This window comes from Lepisosteus platostomus, chromosome 27, assembly GCF_059453375.1.
Source record: "Lepisosteus platostomus isolate fLepPlt1 chromosome 27, fLepPlt1.hap1, whole genome shotgun sequence".
NCBI lineage: Eukaryota > Metazoa > Chordata > Actinopteri > Semionotiformes > Lepisosteidae > Lepisosteus > Lepisosteus platostomus.
Genome location: NC_142637.1, coordinates 6,739,263 through 6,754,945, shown reverse-complemented (window position 1 = coordinate 6,754,945; position 15,683 = coordinate 6,739,263). Strand labels below are relative to the sequence as shown.

Below are 15,683 nucleotides of genomic sequence, written 5' to 3'. Positions count from 1 at the left end.
GTGTGCTAAATAGCTAAAATCACTGAACTGTTGCGTTAAGGATGCGTTAAGTTCGATTATTTCTCATCTCTTCAGTCTTGAACAGAGGAGGCTATGAGTGGTCTTAATATAGCCATTTCCTGCAGGGAAACAAGTAAAGGTTAATTCCATGCTGACAAGCAGAAAGGTGTAATGCAGCATTTCAAGGGTTGAGCCTTCTCCACCTGAATTACTTGTTTCCTACAGCCTGTACTGTGATAACACAGATCCCCACGCGAACCTGTTTCAAGTCCTGATGGGTACCGACTTCAGACCCAACAGGAGCCTAAAGGGTGCTATTTAGAAACAAGTGCCCTCTGAAGTGAACAGAAATGAGCAAGCGTTTGAGTTGTAGTGGTCTGACCACGGTGATCTGTGGGTCTGAATCAGTCACGCACGGATCACACATGATGCTGGAGTTCAGGACTGTCTGACCTCACGGTATGGACTAATACAGAAAGCTGCACCTGTTCTCTGACATCTCTGAACATAGAACATACAGTAAAGAAAGGCTCCAGATAAAGTGAAGTGTTGATCACCACTAGGATCCCACAATCCCATCAAGACTTCTTTTGATTTTTCCGGACAACTTGACCGTTTCTTCCAGACTCCCAGAACCCTTTCAGTAGGGCCTCATCTCCAGTACTGACAGTACCACACATCTACCCCCCATGGGAATCTGTCTGTTTTTTTCTCAAATCCGGTTCTTAAACGTATGAGAGATTTTAGGATATAACTTTGGGAGAACAAATTTGGGAAAAAATGCTAAAGCCCTCTGCCTCTCCAAATAAAAAAGCGGGATATGGAATGGTTGATGACGGAAAGCTGCGTTTGGTGTCTTGTGGACACCCTCCCGTGTTTTGGTGGGGCCTGCTTCCCTTTTGGCTGCCCCCCTCCACGCCGCCATCGGCCCTGAAACGGCCCTTTGTTCTCGGCGGGAGCACGAGGCCGTCCAGACGGCTGGGCCACAGTGCTGGCCGGGGGCCCCCTCAGCTGCGCGTGATCCCTGCTGGGGGGGGGGGGGGCTCGGCTGACCCACGCGCGCTTTCATCAGGAAAACGGCAGCTGGAAGCCCCGCGCCCAGCGTGGGAGCTGATCGGCGCTGCGCTGGGTGTGAGTTGACGCGACAGTGCTGGGTCTTCATCATGTGTACATCTGGGCCTCGGAAACGCAGTTGTGTGTCCTCTTCACCTGCGGGCTTCCAGAAGAGTCTTCAATCCAGTGGGCTGAGTGTCTGGAGTCTGGAATCCTCTGGTGCTCCACTGTTCTGACTAGTACAGTGACTACTGCTACTCCTGCTACTCCTATTCCTGCCCCTACTGCTACTGCTCCTACTGCTAGTCCTATTCCTGCCCCTACTGCTCCTCCTGCTCCTCCTGCTCCTCCTGCTCCTACTGCTCCTACTGCTACTCCTGCTCCTACTGCTCCTACTGCTACTCCTATTCCTGCCCCTACTGCTACTGCTCCTACTGCTACTCCTACTCCTATTCCTGCCCCTACTGCTACTGCTCCTACTCCTATTCCTGCTCCTACTGCTACTGCTCCTACTCCTACTCCTATTCCTGCCCCTACTGCTACTATAGCTACTCCTACTCCTACTCCTATTCCTGCCCCTACTGCTACTGCTCCTACTGCTCCTCCTGCTACTCCTATTCCTGCCCCTACTGCTACTGCTCCTACTGCTATGCCTGCTACTCCTATTTCTACAGCTACTGCTCCTACTGCTTAACCTACTGCTCCTATTCCTGCTGCTACAGCTACTCCTACTGCTACTGCATCTACTGGCGAGTGACTGCTGACTACTGGGCGTGTAACTCTGTCCTTTCTTCAGTAGCACAGACGGAAATGCCAGTCTTCCCAGAACCCAGCCGCGTTGGGGCTTGAAAAGCGTTCCTTTCACTTTCGCGTGGTCGTGTCCCCTCTTTCCCAGTGTTGCATTTTTTGCATTCCTGAAAAGATTTCCCGGGATTCTTGTCTGGCTGGATCCGGGCCACAGGTGTTCCCACATCTCTCCTGTGCGGCTGAGGGCTCCACCAGCATGGGGACACCCTCCGCAGATACCTCGGCAGCGTTTGGGAAAGCTTGTTCCTCAGGTTTGCGAGTTGGGCTGTTTTCTGTCCATTCCACTGCAGAAACACTCTTTAAGGTTCCGCCATGTGAGTGGCCAAAAACTACAAATTGATTACAACCATGAAGGACGTTATAGTGTTTGGGCGGAGGGTTGACGTTCTAAGATTTTCGACCCCATCTGGGATGTTGATCCGGAGAACACTGGAACCAGAGCCTGGAATCTTTACCAGACTGCTCCCACCCAGCTGTGCTGTACCTCTTGCGGGTGGGTCTCGTCGCAGTCCGTGTATCATGCAGGCCTGGGCCGAGCCCAAGATCCCATTACATCTCACATGGTTGCACTCGTTTCTAGAATGAATTCATTAAACCACTGAATGAGCTTCTACACTCTGTATATTCTTCTAGAGTGGGAAAGGGCAGCCCGGACAGAGATCTTCTTCAGTTTTCAAAATGTAGTCAAAATAGCCCCCTGCATTTGTTTTTTTCTTTTCATTTTAGGTTTGTTCCTCCTCTGTATTCTTTCCCTTATTTATTTTTATCTAATCTTGAAATACTAAGATGTCAATCATGCCGTTGTGCACAAAATAGGAGGAGTGCTAAGGAAATGGTTATTCTTTTTTATTTCTTCACAAAGGCAGCTCCACAACAAATTGATTTTATGGATTTGATTGTTCTTGGTAGCTGCTGTCGGTGTTCATCTCATAAAACCGCTGGGGGAAAACATATTTTTTTTTATCTCCCTGCTTTGCACCTCTGTATCTCCACGCTGGCTGTGGTTACTGCGCGTTACAGATGACATTTTCTCTGGACGAGCTTTAAATAGACTCAGGGTTGGGGTGCGAATGAGCGAGTTGACTGGAGTGTGGAGGTGTTAATGGAGCCAAGCCCAGGGTGTCTCTGCATCTCGTCTGCACGGTGAAGCACAGTTTGCGCCTCGCTTCGGAGAAGCAGAAACCAAACTCTTAATGGCGCCGTGATCTTTGCAAGCAGGGTTGCTTAACGGATCTCTTAGGTCTTATCGAAAGGATTGCATTCCCTGTTCGTACCTGAAGCTAGACAACCAGTATCCGATAACCCAGTCTGTAAACCGGATAGTAAAGTAAATCTTTATTTCAGGGCCTTAGTACCTTGATATGCAAAATTGATCAGTGGCCCTGACCCCCTTAGAACTGTGCAATAAGACACTCTATTTCTTTTAACGACTGCAGGTCTTGCAGAAAATCCATCTTACTTGTCCATTTCCGCAACACTCTAGATTGGCATGCACAGTTCTAAATCCTAACAAAAGCAAAAAACAAAACATCTTGCAGATTTTAAGACGACAAAATCTGGACACACAATTTATCAGTTGATCTCCCATACTCTTCACAGGTTTATTCCCTTTGTCTCCAGACCTCAGTTACATAGCACTTTGATCCAAGTTGGATTTCGCCAGTTGCAGCCCCTTTTTCCACGGTGCAACAGGAAAGCAAATACTGTTGCGTTTGCATATTATTTTCTAGACAACCCTGCCTATGCTGCTTCACACAGAATCAGGTGGGAATCTGTCCATTTTCTGATAATCTTAAATACAAGTATTTTGCAGGCCCTTACTGCACTTGGGGTGGCTCGAAGGGCTAAAGTAGAGTGGGCTTATTTCTCTTCCAGGTCCTTGCCTTGCACTGAGCCCTTGTCCTTCAGTGTGCTTGGCACAGTGCGCGTCTCAGCCCTGCCGGTCCAATCAGAACCCCCCTGACTGACCGACTGGGTTTTGATTGGCTCGGGGCCGCGGGCTCAGCATGGCTTAGTGAGAGCTTGTCGAGGGGCTGGACGGAGGGGTAGCTGCAGCTCGCAGGGATTCAAGCCGGTCCACCCCAGGTTGTTCTCTCAGGACTGAGCTCTCCACAAGTCGCAGGGGCCTACCGGTGTCGGCGAGAGGCTGCTGTCTGATTGGACTCCCTCTTGGCGTTTTTCTCGCCTGAAGTTTCTCGCCATCCCTCTCCAAAGGAAGAGCATTTCCTGCTCTGCGTGGTTCGGAAGCTCTGAACTCCGCCAGTGGGTGACATTTCTCTTTCTCTCTTTTAATTCTTCTGTGGGTTTCACTGAGCTAGAATATTGTCTCTCTCAATATGTCATATTTAATTGTGTATTGATACGCTGGATAGAACTTACAGAGTAGCGTCTTCTGCCTAGAAATATTCTATAGATGAGGTCAGACTTAAGCTCCACAATATTTCATTTTTATGTGGATTGACTTTTTCCACTTGAAAAGGGCTATTTTTTACTCTGCATTCTTTTCCTCTATGTTTGATATGGGTTTATTCATATCTGCATTTCAGTTTGAAACAGTGGGCTGATTGTTTAATGCATTTAGCTGATTAAAGGGCCTCAAACTCACATTCGCTGGCTTTCTGGGGTAGCTAAAAGCTTTTTCTAATTGATTCTTCTGCACTCCAAAGTGAAGGAAACTAAATCCTATTAGAGAATAATGAATCCTCCGTCCTCCCATTCCCTTGTAAAATAAATGCTGCAGTGAGGAGGGATTGTTAAATGCAAAATGCTGTGTTTTTTTTTTCTCCCCAAAGCACAGATGTTAAATCAAATCAGATGTCGGAGAGCATGTCTGTGAATTCAAACGCGTTAACTTGCACTTCAGTTTTCAGCTCGGGTAATGAATCTCAAGATGGCAAACAGAAAAGCTCTAGTTGGCAGAGTGTGATTCACAGATTATAAATCTGGTTCTCACCTGTTTTTCCAATACTAGCATCTTACATAAGGAAGTACTTTGCATCCAGAAATCCAGAGGTTCTGATCCACTGTGGTCATTCCTGGTGTCCAGCCTTCAGTTTAATTGACTAGGTCATAAACATCTGATGTTATTTTGAGTAATTTCCTTCTTTTAAAAAAAAATGCAGAAAAGCGGCTAATCCAGTCACATTAGATTCCTCACAGCAGCACGTCGCTATTTTGAGATTCCTTAAAGAGTGTTTTGGAAAATATAGCCATTATTTCTGCCGAAGGTCCTGGACAGTGTCTACTTTTGATTTGTATGGTTGGGGAAGGTGGGTATTTTGCTGGTTTCAGCTGAGTAGGTTTTGAAATTGTGGGGTTTTTTTCCCGTTGTTTTTGGGTCCTAAATGACAGGTTTGGTTGTTTGGTTGGTCTGAAATAAAAGAGAGAGCGAGACGGACAGTCGTGAACAAACCGCCAGCAGACAATACTCAATGCCACAGGCCTTCATTCCAGCTTGGAGCACAGCCTGCTGCTGGTTGGCTGAAGTTGTACTGGGTTATCTTGGCACATGTAGGAGAAGAAGCTCAAACATTGCCCACTTGCACAAAGCCTGGATGAAGGTGGGCCACTTCTTCCCTCTGACTCATGGGCAAGGGTATGTGCACCACAATGCAAAATAAAAGATTATTTTTTAAGAAAACTTGAGGTGCTCTTTCCTTCCCACTGGGACAGCAGTATTGCATGCGTTATCGTCTTCTGGTGGGAAAAACTCTGCAATAGGCGCAGAAGTATATCTCTTATTTGGAAGAGTTTAAAAGGTTTTGCCTGGCATTTCGCTCGGTGAAAGTCGTCTTTCTCTCGTTTGCAGAGATTGTACGCCCTGCAGCATGAACACTGAGCTCTGCACCAGAGCAGTGAGAGTGCTGTCAAGAATGACGACTTCCCCTCTGGCCCTAGCTAATACTATGGCCTTCTGTTGTCCAGCTGGCGTTTTCTGGCATTGTGCCTCCTGAGGCCCAGTGCTTCTGCCTGGAGTAGTGTAAGGTGGCGCATTGGTTTGGGTTTAAAGAGCAAGGCTATCTCCGTTGTCAGCTTTTGTGTCAATCTAAGAGAAGCCAGGCAAAAAGAATATAGGCTAAAGTGTGGTCCTGGCTTGCAATTTCTCATGCTGCAGCTGCTCCACTGCACAGCTAGGTGTTGCATTGAGAAGAGTCTTGGACGTTTCAGCGGTCGTGAAAAGAAGCTAAACCAGTGTTAGGAGAGCAAACTGGGATGCAGCCTTAACGCTGCGTTGTTGTTTACTCCTGGAAAGGGTCAGGAAGGCCAAGTTGCCTCGTGCACATGAGCCAGGCAGGTTTAATTCCAGGTGTGGCATGAACGACCTCCCCGCTGAATGGGGCTCATTTCCTGCGCCGCGTTTTGTCAGCATAGTTTGCCTGCCGCTTGACGGTTTTCTTCTGCTTGTGTCCAGCAAGGGGTCCTTTCTCGCCTGTGCGCCGACCTGCCTGCCTGTTGAGTCCATCAGCACGTGAATAATAAATAGTGGACGCAGCCGCGTCATCATGCCAACCGGGAGGAGGGAGGGGCTGCAGCCAGAGTGAAGGGGCCAGTACTGGAGCAGACAGGACAGCTGCACAGGGGTGGATGTCCCATCATTAGTCAGCATGTGAATCATGCACCTCAGTGGACTGTGCATCAGCAGCCAAGCTCAGAAAACAAGCTCTGAAAATGAGGTATTGAGAGCAGGGATTGTCAGCTTTAGTCCTTGGAGATGCAGCCGGTGATGTGGCTTCTCTAAATGAGCTCAGTTGGGTAATTCAGATCACAATTGAAATGATTATAATGCACACCTTGAGCACTGCAGGTATCCATCCCTCGTAATAAATGATTCGTAATGGAATGTCAGTTCATGGAAATAATGACTTTAAACCCTCTCCCTTGTCAGTTTTGTGCTAATAAGACCATCGTCGATGCAGTTCACTTGTACGCATACAGTTTTGGGGCCATCTGTATTTCTAGTGCAGGTTTAGCTCTGTAGCTCTGTTCCTGTGAGATGCACATGAGGTATCCAGCACTTATCAGTAACTTACGGTGCTGTCATGAACCTGCACTGTAATGTGGCCCACCTGTTCTTCCACTTGACCAAAGGTGAACTCTGCTGAGTGTAGGGGGAGGCTCTAATATTTTGGCCGGTGGCTGTACCTAGCTGCAGATAACCATGCGGTTCGTGGCCCGGCAGACCTGACTCCTCCTGCACGCCGCGCTCGGCCGTCAGTCGCCCCCTGTGGGCTCTCGGCACGGAAACCGCCGACATCAGAACCAGATGGCAGAAGGGAGGTCCCTTCCACTTTTCTTTGGCTTGAGTTGTTACCGTTTTACATTTCCCTTCGTGCAGGAAGTGGTCAGAACCGTGGCTGGTGTTTCTTAATGGGGGAGGTTATTATAACCTCCTCTGCACCTGAGCCAGCGCGAGCTGAAGCGACCGGTCGGGCGAGCCGAGGAGAGGAAGCAGGCTGTTCACCGGGAGTGCCCTGGGGTGCCCCGGGGGTGCGGGTCAGATAACGGAAGTCTTTCCCACTTCATCTCTGCTTTCGAGTAATCGCACTTCCTGTGGTCTTGGAGGGGAGCTGGCTGATGTGCTTGTGTTTGAGGAGATGCCCGAGCTTGGCAAGCACGAGGACTCGGGCTAGGAAATGAAATGGAAGACCTGTGTTGATCCCCGCGAGACCGCAGAGGAGCTGCTCTGATCCTGAAGCCTAGCTCGCTGCATTTTGAAACCCGCTAAGAGAGGAAGGATTCTCGCCATTTCTCATCGCCACCTTTCAAACCGACGGCAGAGTGGGGTGGGGAGAGACAAGCTTTTTTTCCTTCTCCTTTCTCACCTTCGCAAGGATTAATTTTCGCTTTCTCACTCTGGGTATCGCTGACTGCGTCAGAGAGTGGCGTGGGGGCTGGCGGGCTGGGGCAGGTGGCGAGGGGGGACAGGTGGGGCTTTTCGCTGGGTTTAGTCCTGCGGGGGTCCGCAGCCCGTCAGGATGTAGGGGGGGGGAGAGAGAGAGACTTTTAGGGCCTCCTGGGCAGAAAAATCGTTGTATCCACACACCCAGACAGACTGCAAAATCCTGACTTGCGAAAGCTGTTCTGTCTGTGGTTGAGCAAAAGCTTCCTATATCTGCGCCCACTGATAATGACTAGGACTTGTCCCTGTCCAGGGGGTTCCCAGCTCAAATCCGCTGGTGCAACATGCACCCCGCTGAGAGAGTTTGTGAGCTTCCTTGTGCTTCTGCCCTTCAGCTGAGAAGTGAAGTTCAGGCCAGGTTGCAAGAGACTGGGGTTGCAAAGCACGAGGGGAGGCATAGAGGACCCCCTAATTTTGCCTGATTCCCTTCTGGTGAGCTGAGTATTGTATACAAATACAGTGCACAGTAAGTACTCACTGACCAAAACACCAGAGGCCTGCTCCTAGTCCCCAGCTGAAGTTACAATGAGTGACTGGGCTTGAGGAACGACTCTGCAGGTCAGTCAGGTCAGAGGTGCTGCCGGAGGTGATCCCGTTAGAAAAACAGGATGGGGCTGGGGCTGCCGATCTTTCCGAAAATCCTCTGTGGGACTCGGGATGTGGCCCACCTGTTGAAGCTGCTGTTGCAGATCGCACTGGCTTGAGTTGTTACCGTTTTACATTTCCCTTCGTGCAGGAAGTGGTCAGAACCGTCCGCGGCTGGTGTTTCTTAATGGGGGACGGGAGCTGTTGTTGCACACGACGGAGTTGATCTCTGTTCAATGCAGGGAAGGGTTCTAATATTTTAGGCTGTGTAAAATATGACTAATAAACTATTTTCTATAGCGCCTTTAAAGGTGGCCTCTCGAAGTGTTTTACAGAATAATGACAACAATAACAAATGCACAATGCGATAGATGGTAGATGGGGGGGGCTAAATACAGTAGGAGCAAGGGGTAAAGAAGTTTAGAAGAGCCTTTACCAGTTAAATAAAGGTTTTGAGTTTAGAGAAGGGGGCTCTCTGATATCCTTGGGGAGAGAGTTCCAGAGCTGTGGCTTTTTAGAACTTTGAATGACATCATAGCAGGTCATTGCAAGATTCTCTTGTTGGTGCTGCCCACTGCTGTCCAGATGGAGGGGGCGTGGGGGGGTCGATGGTATGTTAATGGACACCTGATGGCGCGGTGTGCACCCTGAACGTATGTAGGCCCTTTGCAGCCATGCCTGGCCTTCAGTACAGTCCTGTCCTCTGTCAGGACATTAATCATGGTCTGGTGCTTAAACCTCATCCAGTCCATCATTATGTGGAGTGTGGAAAGTGCTCCGCAATTAAATGGCTATTTTCAGCTCTGGAGAATAAAAACCGTGACCTCTTGCATTTATTGACTCTTGTGCTGCGTTAAAATTTAAACTGGCTCGCCCTGTTTGGCACCCGAGGGAAAGGGATGTAGGGGAAAGAAAAGGGGGAAGTGATTTTCTCCGTCTCTCTCTTTTATAGGGGAGGATGTTGTCGGTGTAAAAAAGAAAGAGCTCGTTCGTTTCTGTCTCTTTGTCTGCGCTGTGCGTTTCCCCTTCCCGCTCACCCGGAGCCTCCGGAGGGGGTGGGGCCGTCGTTCACACCGTCGGCTGTTCCAAGAATCCCGTTTTCTGCTCACGACCCCCTGTCGATTGTTCAGCACGGGTTCCTGCTGGCCGTGTTTCAGTAATAACATAATACAATCATTTCCAGGACAGTGTTTCAGAACTGGCTTACTTTAGACTTATTTGCCTTTATTTTTTATGCTTGATTCTTTGTCCGTTATGGTACCAAAGATTTATTTTAATAATCATTTGCACACTTCTGTGCACTTTCTTATAGAAGGGGACCCACCTCCCACCTGGGCGACACAAAGCTGACATTCTGCACCATTAGCCCCACCTGGGAGACACACAGCTGACATTCTGCACCAGCAGCCCCACCTGGGAGACACACAGCTGACATTCTGCACCAGCAGCCCCACCTGGGAGACACACAGCTGACATTCTGCACCAGCAGCCCCATTTGGGAGACACACAGCTGACATTCTGCACCAGCAGCCCCATTTGGGAGACACACAGCTGACATTCTGCACCAGCAGCCCCATCTGGGAGACACACAGCTGACATTCTGCACCAGCAGCCCCACCTGGGAGACACACAGCTGACATTCTGCACCAGCAGCCCCACCTGGGAGACACACAGCTGACATTCTGCACCAGCAGCCCCACCTGGGAGACACACAGCTGACATTCTGCACCAGCAGCCCCACCTGGGAGACACACAGCTGACATTCTGCACCAGCAGCCCCATTTGGGAGACACACAGCTGACATTCTGCACCAGCAGCCCCACCTGGGAGAAACATAGCTGACATTCTGCACCAGCAGCCCCACCTGGGAGACACACATCTGACATTCTGCACCAGCAGCCCCACCTGGGAGACACACATCTGACATTCTGCACCAGCAGCCCCATTTGGGAGACACACAGCTGACATTCTGCACCAGCAGCCCCACCTGGGAGACACACAGTGGCCATTCTGCACCAGCAGCCCCACCTGGGAGACACACAGTGGCCATTCTGCACAGCAGTGCAGGTAGAAAAATGAGAACTGAGTGGAGTTTAAGCAGGACTCTGAAGTTCTCACTCCTGTTCCTGGGAACAGCGCCATAGGATTGTTAATGAGCAAGAAGTCAGGACCTAAGTTTAATGTGTCACTTAAAAGTTCAGAAGTTCCTACATCACTGTGTCTCCTGTTACTGTATGTCTTATTTAAATTGCTTTCAATAAATGCATGAGCGGGATAATTTTAAGGACGCAATCCTGGACTATAATTACTAGTCTAGTCCTACTAGCATTTTCTTCAAATGGTCTACTGTTGCAACAAAAGCCTATTTGTTGTAACGTTTAATTCTTTTAAACAATAACACTAATGCTGTTAATGGGGCTTATGTGAAGCTCTTCTTTTGAGAGCCGAGGTTGTACAGTGGGGACTCCATGTGACACCTCCTCCTTTTTCCCGTCTCTTTCAGAAGCCGACTTAAAGAAAGCGTTCATCACCGAGGTAAGAGCTGGTGTCGCCTCCCTCCCCCCTTAATCCTGCCGACTCCCCAAGTCTCAGGCTGTTCCTGCATGTGGGTCTCCGAGTTCCCTCCTTCCCTGTGGAATCCTCCTTCCTCTTCCATTCCCTCTTCACAGCAGGACTGACCAATCCGATCAATATTAATTTTTTTTCTCCCCCCCCTCCGGAGTTGTTGAAATGTTTTTGCCACCGCAGAGAGGGGACAGAGAGGCAAGAATTGCATGGTCACGAGATCCGTGGCATTCCCGAAACACCCATGGGAGATGGTTACGTTGTCGGTCTTCTTCCATCCGGTTAATCCTCCTTTCCCCAGATGCCCTCCTCCTCCGGACAGCCGGGCTCAGGCCCAGGGAAGAAGATCGGCCACAGGGGAGTGGACGCCTCCGGAGAAACCACCTACAAGAAGGTACACGCATCCAGAGCCTCCATGCACCCCAGCTCCCGGTCACGGAGACCGAATCCGGGAGTGGGTCGATCCTGCTTCTGGAGAGCCACAGTCCTGCAGGATATTCCAGGATCTCCGCGTCTCCGATTGCCGGAACGACAAGTCACGTTGGCTGTCCGGACCCCGTAATTTAGTCCCTTGCTAAATTAGAGGCAGTTAATGTAGCACGTTTGGCCAGCACGGTGTGGAAGTGAGCGTGGGCGCATGGTGGCCTACAGTAGTACTGTGTTGTGTCGTGTGTGGAGAGTCCGGTCCCTGTCCTGGTCGTGTCTCCTCCCTGCCGCGTCGCCTCTCTCCACCTCCGTCCCATCCCCCCTTCTCTCTTTCTCGTCCGTCTCTCCCCGCAGACCACGTCCTCGGCGCTGAAGGGCGCCATCCAGCTGGGGATTGGCTACACGGTCGGCAATCTGAGCTCCAAGCCCGAGAGGGACGTGCTCATGCAGGACTTCTACGTGGTCGAAAGCATCTTCTTCCCCAGGTGAGGACGGCTGGGGCCGTGGGGGCTGCTTCTCCTAGAGCGCGGGTGCGAGACTCTGGTCCTTCGGGGGTGCAATCCGGTCATTGTATCGGGGTCTTTTCCGATCAACAGTGCCTTGAAAAGTGTTCAGATGCGGTTGGGCTGTTAAAGGGCTTCGCGTTCTGAGCGCAGGTTGTGTATTTGACGAGGCCTGTGAGTTGTGTTACTAGACGACTGTGACTGCGATTCTTCCCCTTTGGGTCCCCTTCCCCTTCTTCACCCTATACCTCATCCAGGTGGTGTAGAGTTAGGATTCGCTGTCTGGGGCTCATGGTGTCATCAGTGAGTGACATCCAATCAGCGCCGAACCTCCTGCCTGTTCCAGTGGAACTCACAGAGTGTCACAAGACAAAGGGCAGAATGGAGGAGCCCGTCTGTGCTTCCTCGTTCTCCCTATATAGATTGTAGTGGGTCATCGCTTTGATATATAATGACGCAATCGGTAATTCCAAATTCTGTGGAGATGAAATAAAAAATTAATGGGTCCAATTAAGCTAATGGACTAATAAAGCTCACTTACTGTAGGCTGTTAAGAATAGAGGTGAGGGAAAACAGCTCCTCTGGAGCCCCGAACCACTTCATCGACCTGCCTGTGTATACTGTACGTACCTGAAGGCAATTCGGTCTTTAAATACGGTTCATCTGCAGGGGTTTTCTCGGGTGTCTCGTGTGAAAATGGCTGTGCTCTCTCTGTCGTTGTGTCAGACGCAGCCAGGAATAATATAGCCTTCCTTCCTGTTCCCCTCCGCTTTCCCCGCCACAGCGAAGGCAGCAACCTCACTCCGGCCCATCACTTCCCCGACTTCCGCTTCAAGACCTACGCTCCCGTCGCCTTCCGCTACTTCCGCGAGCTCTTCGGCATCCGGCCCGACGACTACCTGGTAAGGCTAGGCCGGCCCGGGGTGCGCCCTGGCGGCCGAGCAGGGAGGGATTCGGGGATCCCCATGGAAGGATCCTTTTGCACGTTTTCCTCTTAAAATCAAAACGGGAAGGAAGGGGAGGGGGTGGCTCCCAGGTGACCCCACTTGCCCGAGCACAGGGCTCCCCGATCAAGACATCATGGATTCGAACCTGGGTCGTGTCACTAGCTGACTGGGACTGGGATCCCCCGGGTGGCGGAGCACTACGTGGCTAGGGTGGGGTGGGATTTGTCAGTCAGGGCTCTCGGGAAAACAGCGCCCCCTCTGGTGCTGCCTGGGAAGGACAAACATCTACAGGTGGCCAAGTAGTAGGAGTCTGCCTGCGCTTCCTCATTCTCCCGTGTGCGTTTGCAGGGTTTTTAGCTGTGAGCCGAGACCCACTTGGCTATTCCAGATTGGGTGGTATGTAATAAATAACTGGCAATTATAAAATTAAAAAAAGAGAACTGAGAACTTCATGCAACCATAAAAATGACATGGCAGCCGGGAGGGGAGATGGTTTTGTTAAGCACTTTTCCCTTTGCCAACAAAAAAAAAGTCAGTGTTATACTGGTCAGACTTCAGCTTCTGAGGTTCAGATGGTTCCAGATCCCATGCTTAGTCTTTCTACAGTTGGGGCTGCAGATCACAGGGACACCAGCTCTAAACTGGCCCAACTGAAACTCACTTCAGAGTAGGACAGACCAGTGGGTGGGAAGGTTAGGTCATGTGGGGAACAAGGTCAGAGGTCATCACTGCACCTGTGTGTGCGTGAGTGAGGTCAGCAGTCTTGATGGGCAGTGCCTCAAATACTGATGAGTGTGTGGTTTCTCATTAGCTGCTGCAGTACACTTCTGCTTGCTTGCTATCCTGACACCTGTGTTTAATACAGTCTACTGGTGTCCCACATCAGGCCTGACTGAGCAGGTCCTTGGGCTGGAGATCTGCTCAATCTGGTCAAAAATAAACCCCGCCGCCCACGTGTGATCCAGGAAGAGCAGCCCCGGTGCGTTCCAGACCTGCCGGGAATCACAGGAGAAAGTCTGCAAAAAAAAACGAACCAAGAATGGCCTCCCGTCTGCACTGCGGACTCCGGGCTGTTTAACTGCTGCTGTGGCCGAGCCCGCTCTCTGAGCCTGGCCCCCGCCTCGCCTAGACGAGCGCTCTCGCAGCGTGCTTTTCAAGCCTTTCATTTGAGCCAGGTTCTGCTGATATCGCTTCGTTTTTTTTTTTTTTAAAGTGAAACCAACAGTTGTCAAAAATAAAACCCCTGCTTGACTGCAGAAAAAAAAGCACCCGTTCTCATTTCAGGAGAACGAGGGCTGAGCCGCACGTACGTTGGTGCGAAGGCGCAGAGCAGTGTGTGAGCCGTGTCTATTTTTACATCGCTCATCTGTAGTGCTGGTACAGTGGCAGCCCTCTGCCGCCTGTCACGATCAGGCTGATACAGTAGCCCTCCTGTTAAGCCTCAGGCTTCCTGCCTCCTCCTCCAGAAGAAGATTACCGTCTAATGCTCTCCTAATTGAGCTCGGAGCCGAGAGCGACTGCTGGCCCGGTCTCTCGTGGGGCTGCCACAGGCTGTGTGTTGTCCTCTGCGACCAGGAAACTCCGGTCGTGACACCAGCTGGCCCGAGCACGAAGAGAAGGAAAGGAAGAGAAAATCGTGGGCACTGACGATGGGCACGTGTGTCCCCTTCGGAAAAGGGCTTCACATTGCTGTAACACAGATGCATATCAGAGGATGCAAGGCAGAGAATCGTTAGCTAACAGCCATTAGCGCTTTGAGAAGCCACCTTCAAAGGCGCTGTATAAAATAGTTTATTATTATTTATTATTGCCTCGTTAAAACAAGCAAGTGTTCCCCTACAAAGGGGGTTTGCAGTTTTTCAGCAGCGCCAACAGTGTGAACGTCAGCGTTTCTGCCTGACCGTCTGCATCAGCTCCTGCTGATGCCGAGCAGCGTGATCGGGAATGCTTGTGCCTGCTCGTGGTTGCAGTTGTATTATCTCTGGGTCGGGGCTGGTGCGTGTATCATGACAGATACTTTGTCTGTCATGTAATGGCATTGTTAAAACCTAGGCTCTTTCAAGAATCTGAGCGCAAGTGTGTTGGAGCTGCTTCGATCACAACGCTGTAGAGCAGAAGCAGTGAAGAAATCTGGGGGCTCCTGGCGTAACAGCGCCCCCTGTGGCCTCCTGGGACCTTGCAGTTCTGGAAGGGAGGGACTCGCCACTTCTCGTGTCAGCTCCAAATATCTGGTACTGCACTGAAGGATGTTAATGGATTTTAGTGTGTTGTTAGTAACTTTTCAGTTTTGAGCCACTGGTGGTGTGTATACCATTGCAAGCTGAAGAGAACATTTAGCATTGACATTGACGTGACAGTAATGGGATACAGTGTACTAAACAGAAGATTCTATAGCAAGCAAAAGCAGCAACGATCCTTGCTTTCCACATGGAATCACGCTTGATGGACCCTGGATTTTGTGCTTCTCAGGAGCCGCCCGGAGCTACAACAGGCGCGCCTTCAGCTTAGCGTGACAAGGCTCCTCTGTCCTCAACAGCATAACCACAGAGCAGATGGCTGTGCAGATAGCTGCTTTTAACAGGAGGGCGGTTATTGTGTTGCTATTCTGCCCTGCTGCAGAGGAGTCACACTTTTGCGAGGTGCTGAAGGGGTGCAGTGGCAGACTCCTGCTGGTCCGTTTCTGGCTTGTCGCGAGCTGCAGTGCGCTGTTCCGAAGGCTCGCGCCTGTGCTGAGTCTTGTGTTGCCTTCATGGTTTTGCACGGCAGTTTGGCTTCAAGATACAAGACAGCCGGAATACAAAGAAGACTCCATGCTGTGTGGCAGTGTAGTGCCTTTCAGAATATAAAAGCTATTGTCACTTTTTTTAATATGCTGTCTGCAAATGCTGGATGTTTCAT

General features: G+C 50.4%; 1 protein-coding gene across 6 annotated transcripts in view; it reads left to right on the top strand.

Moving 5' to 3' along the window:
* The window catches only part of pip5k1ca (phosphatidylinositol-4-phosphate 5-kinase, type I, gamma a), a 53,779-nt gene that overhangs the window by 16,834 nt on the left and 21,262 nt on the right, over positions 1-15,683 (top strand). For 4 of the 6 annotated variants that reach the window (XM_088622423.1, XM_088622422.1, XM_088622427.1 and 1 more), the window contains exons 2-5: positions 10,848-10,879; positions 11,211-11,303; positions 11,690-11,820; positions 12,623-12,740. In XM_088622423.1, coding sequence (XP_088478549.1) covers positions 10,848-10,879; positions 11,211-11,303; positions 11,690-11,820; positions 12,623-12,740 — 374 coding nt within the window. Of the gene's footprint in view, positions 1-3,913; positions 4,123-10,847; positions 10,880-11,210; positions 11,304-11,689; positions 11,821-12,622; positions 12,741-15,683 lie in introns of those variants that run through there. The other 2 variants (XM_088622425.1, XM_088622424.1) reach the window with 2 other exon arrangements.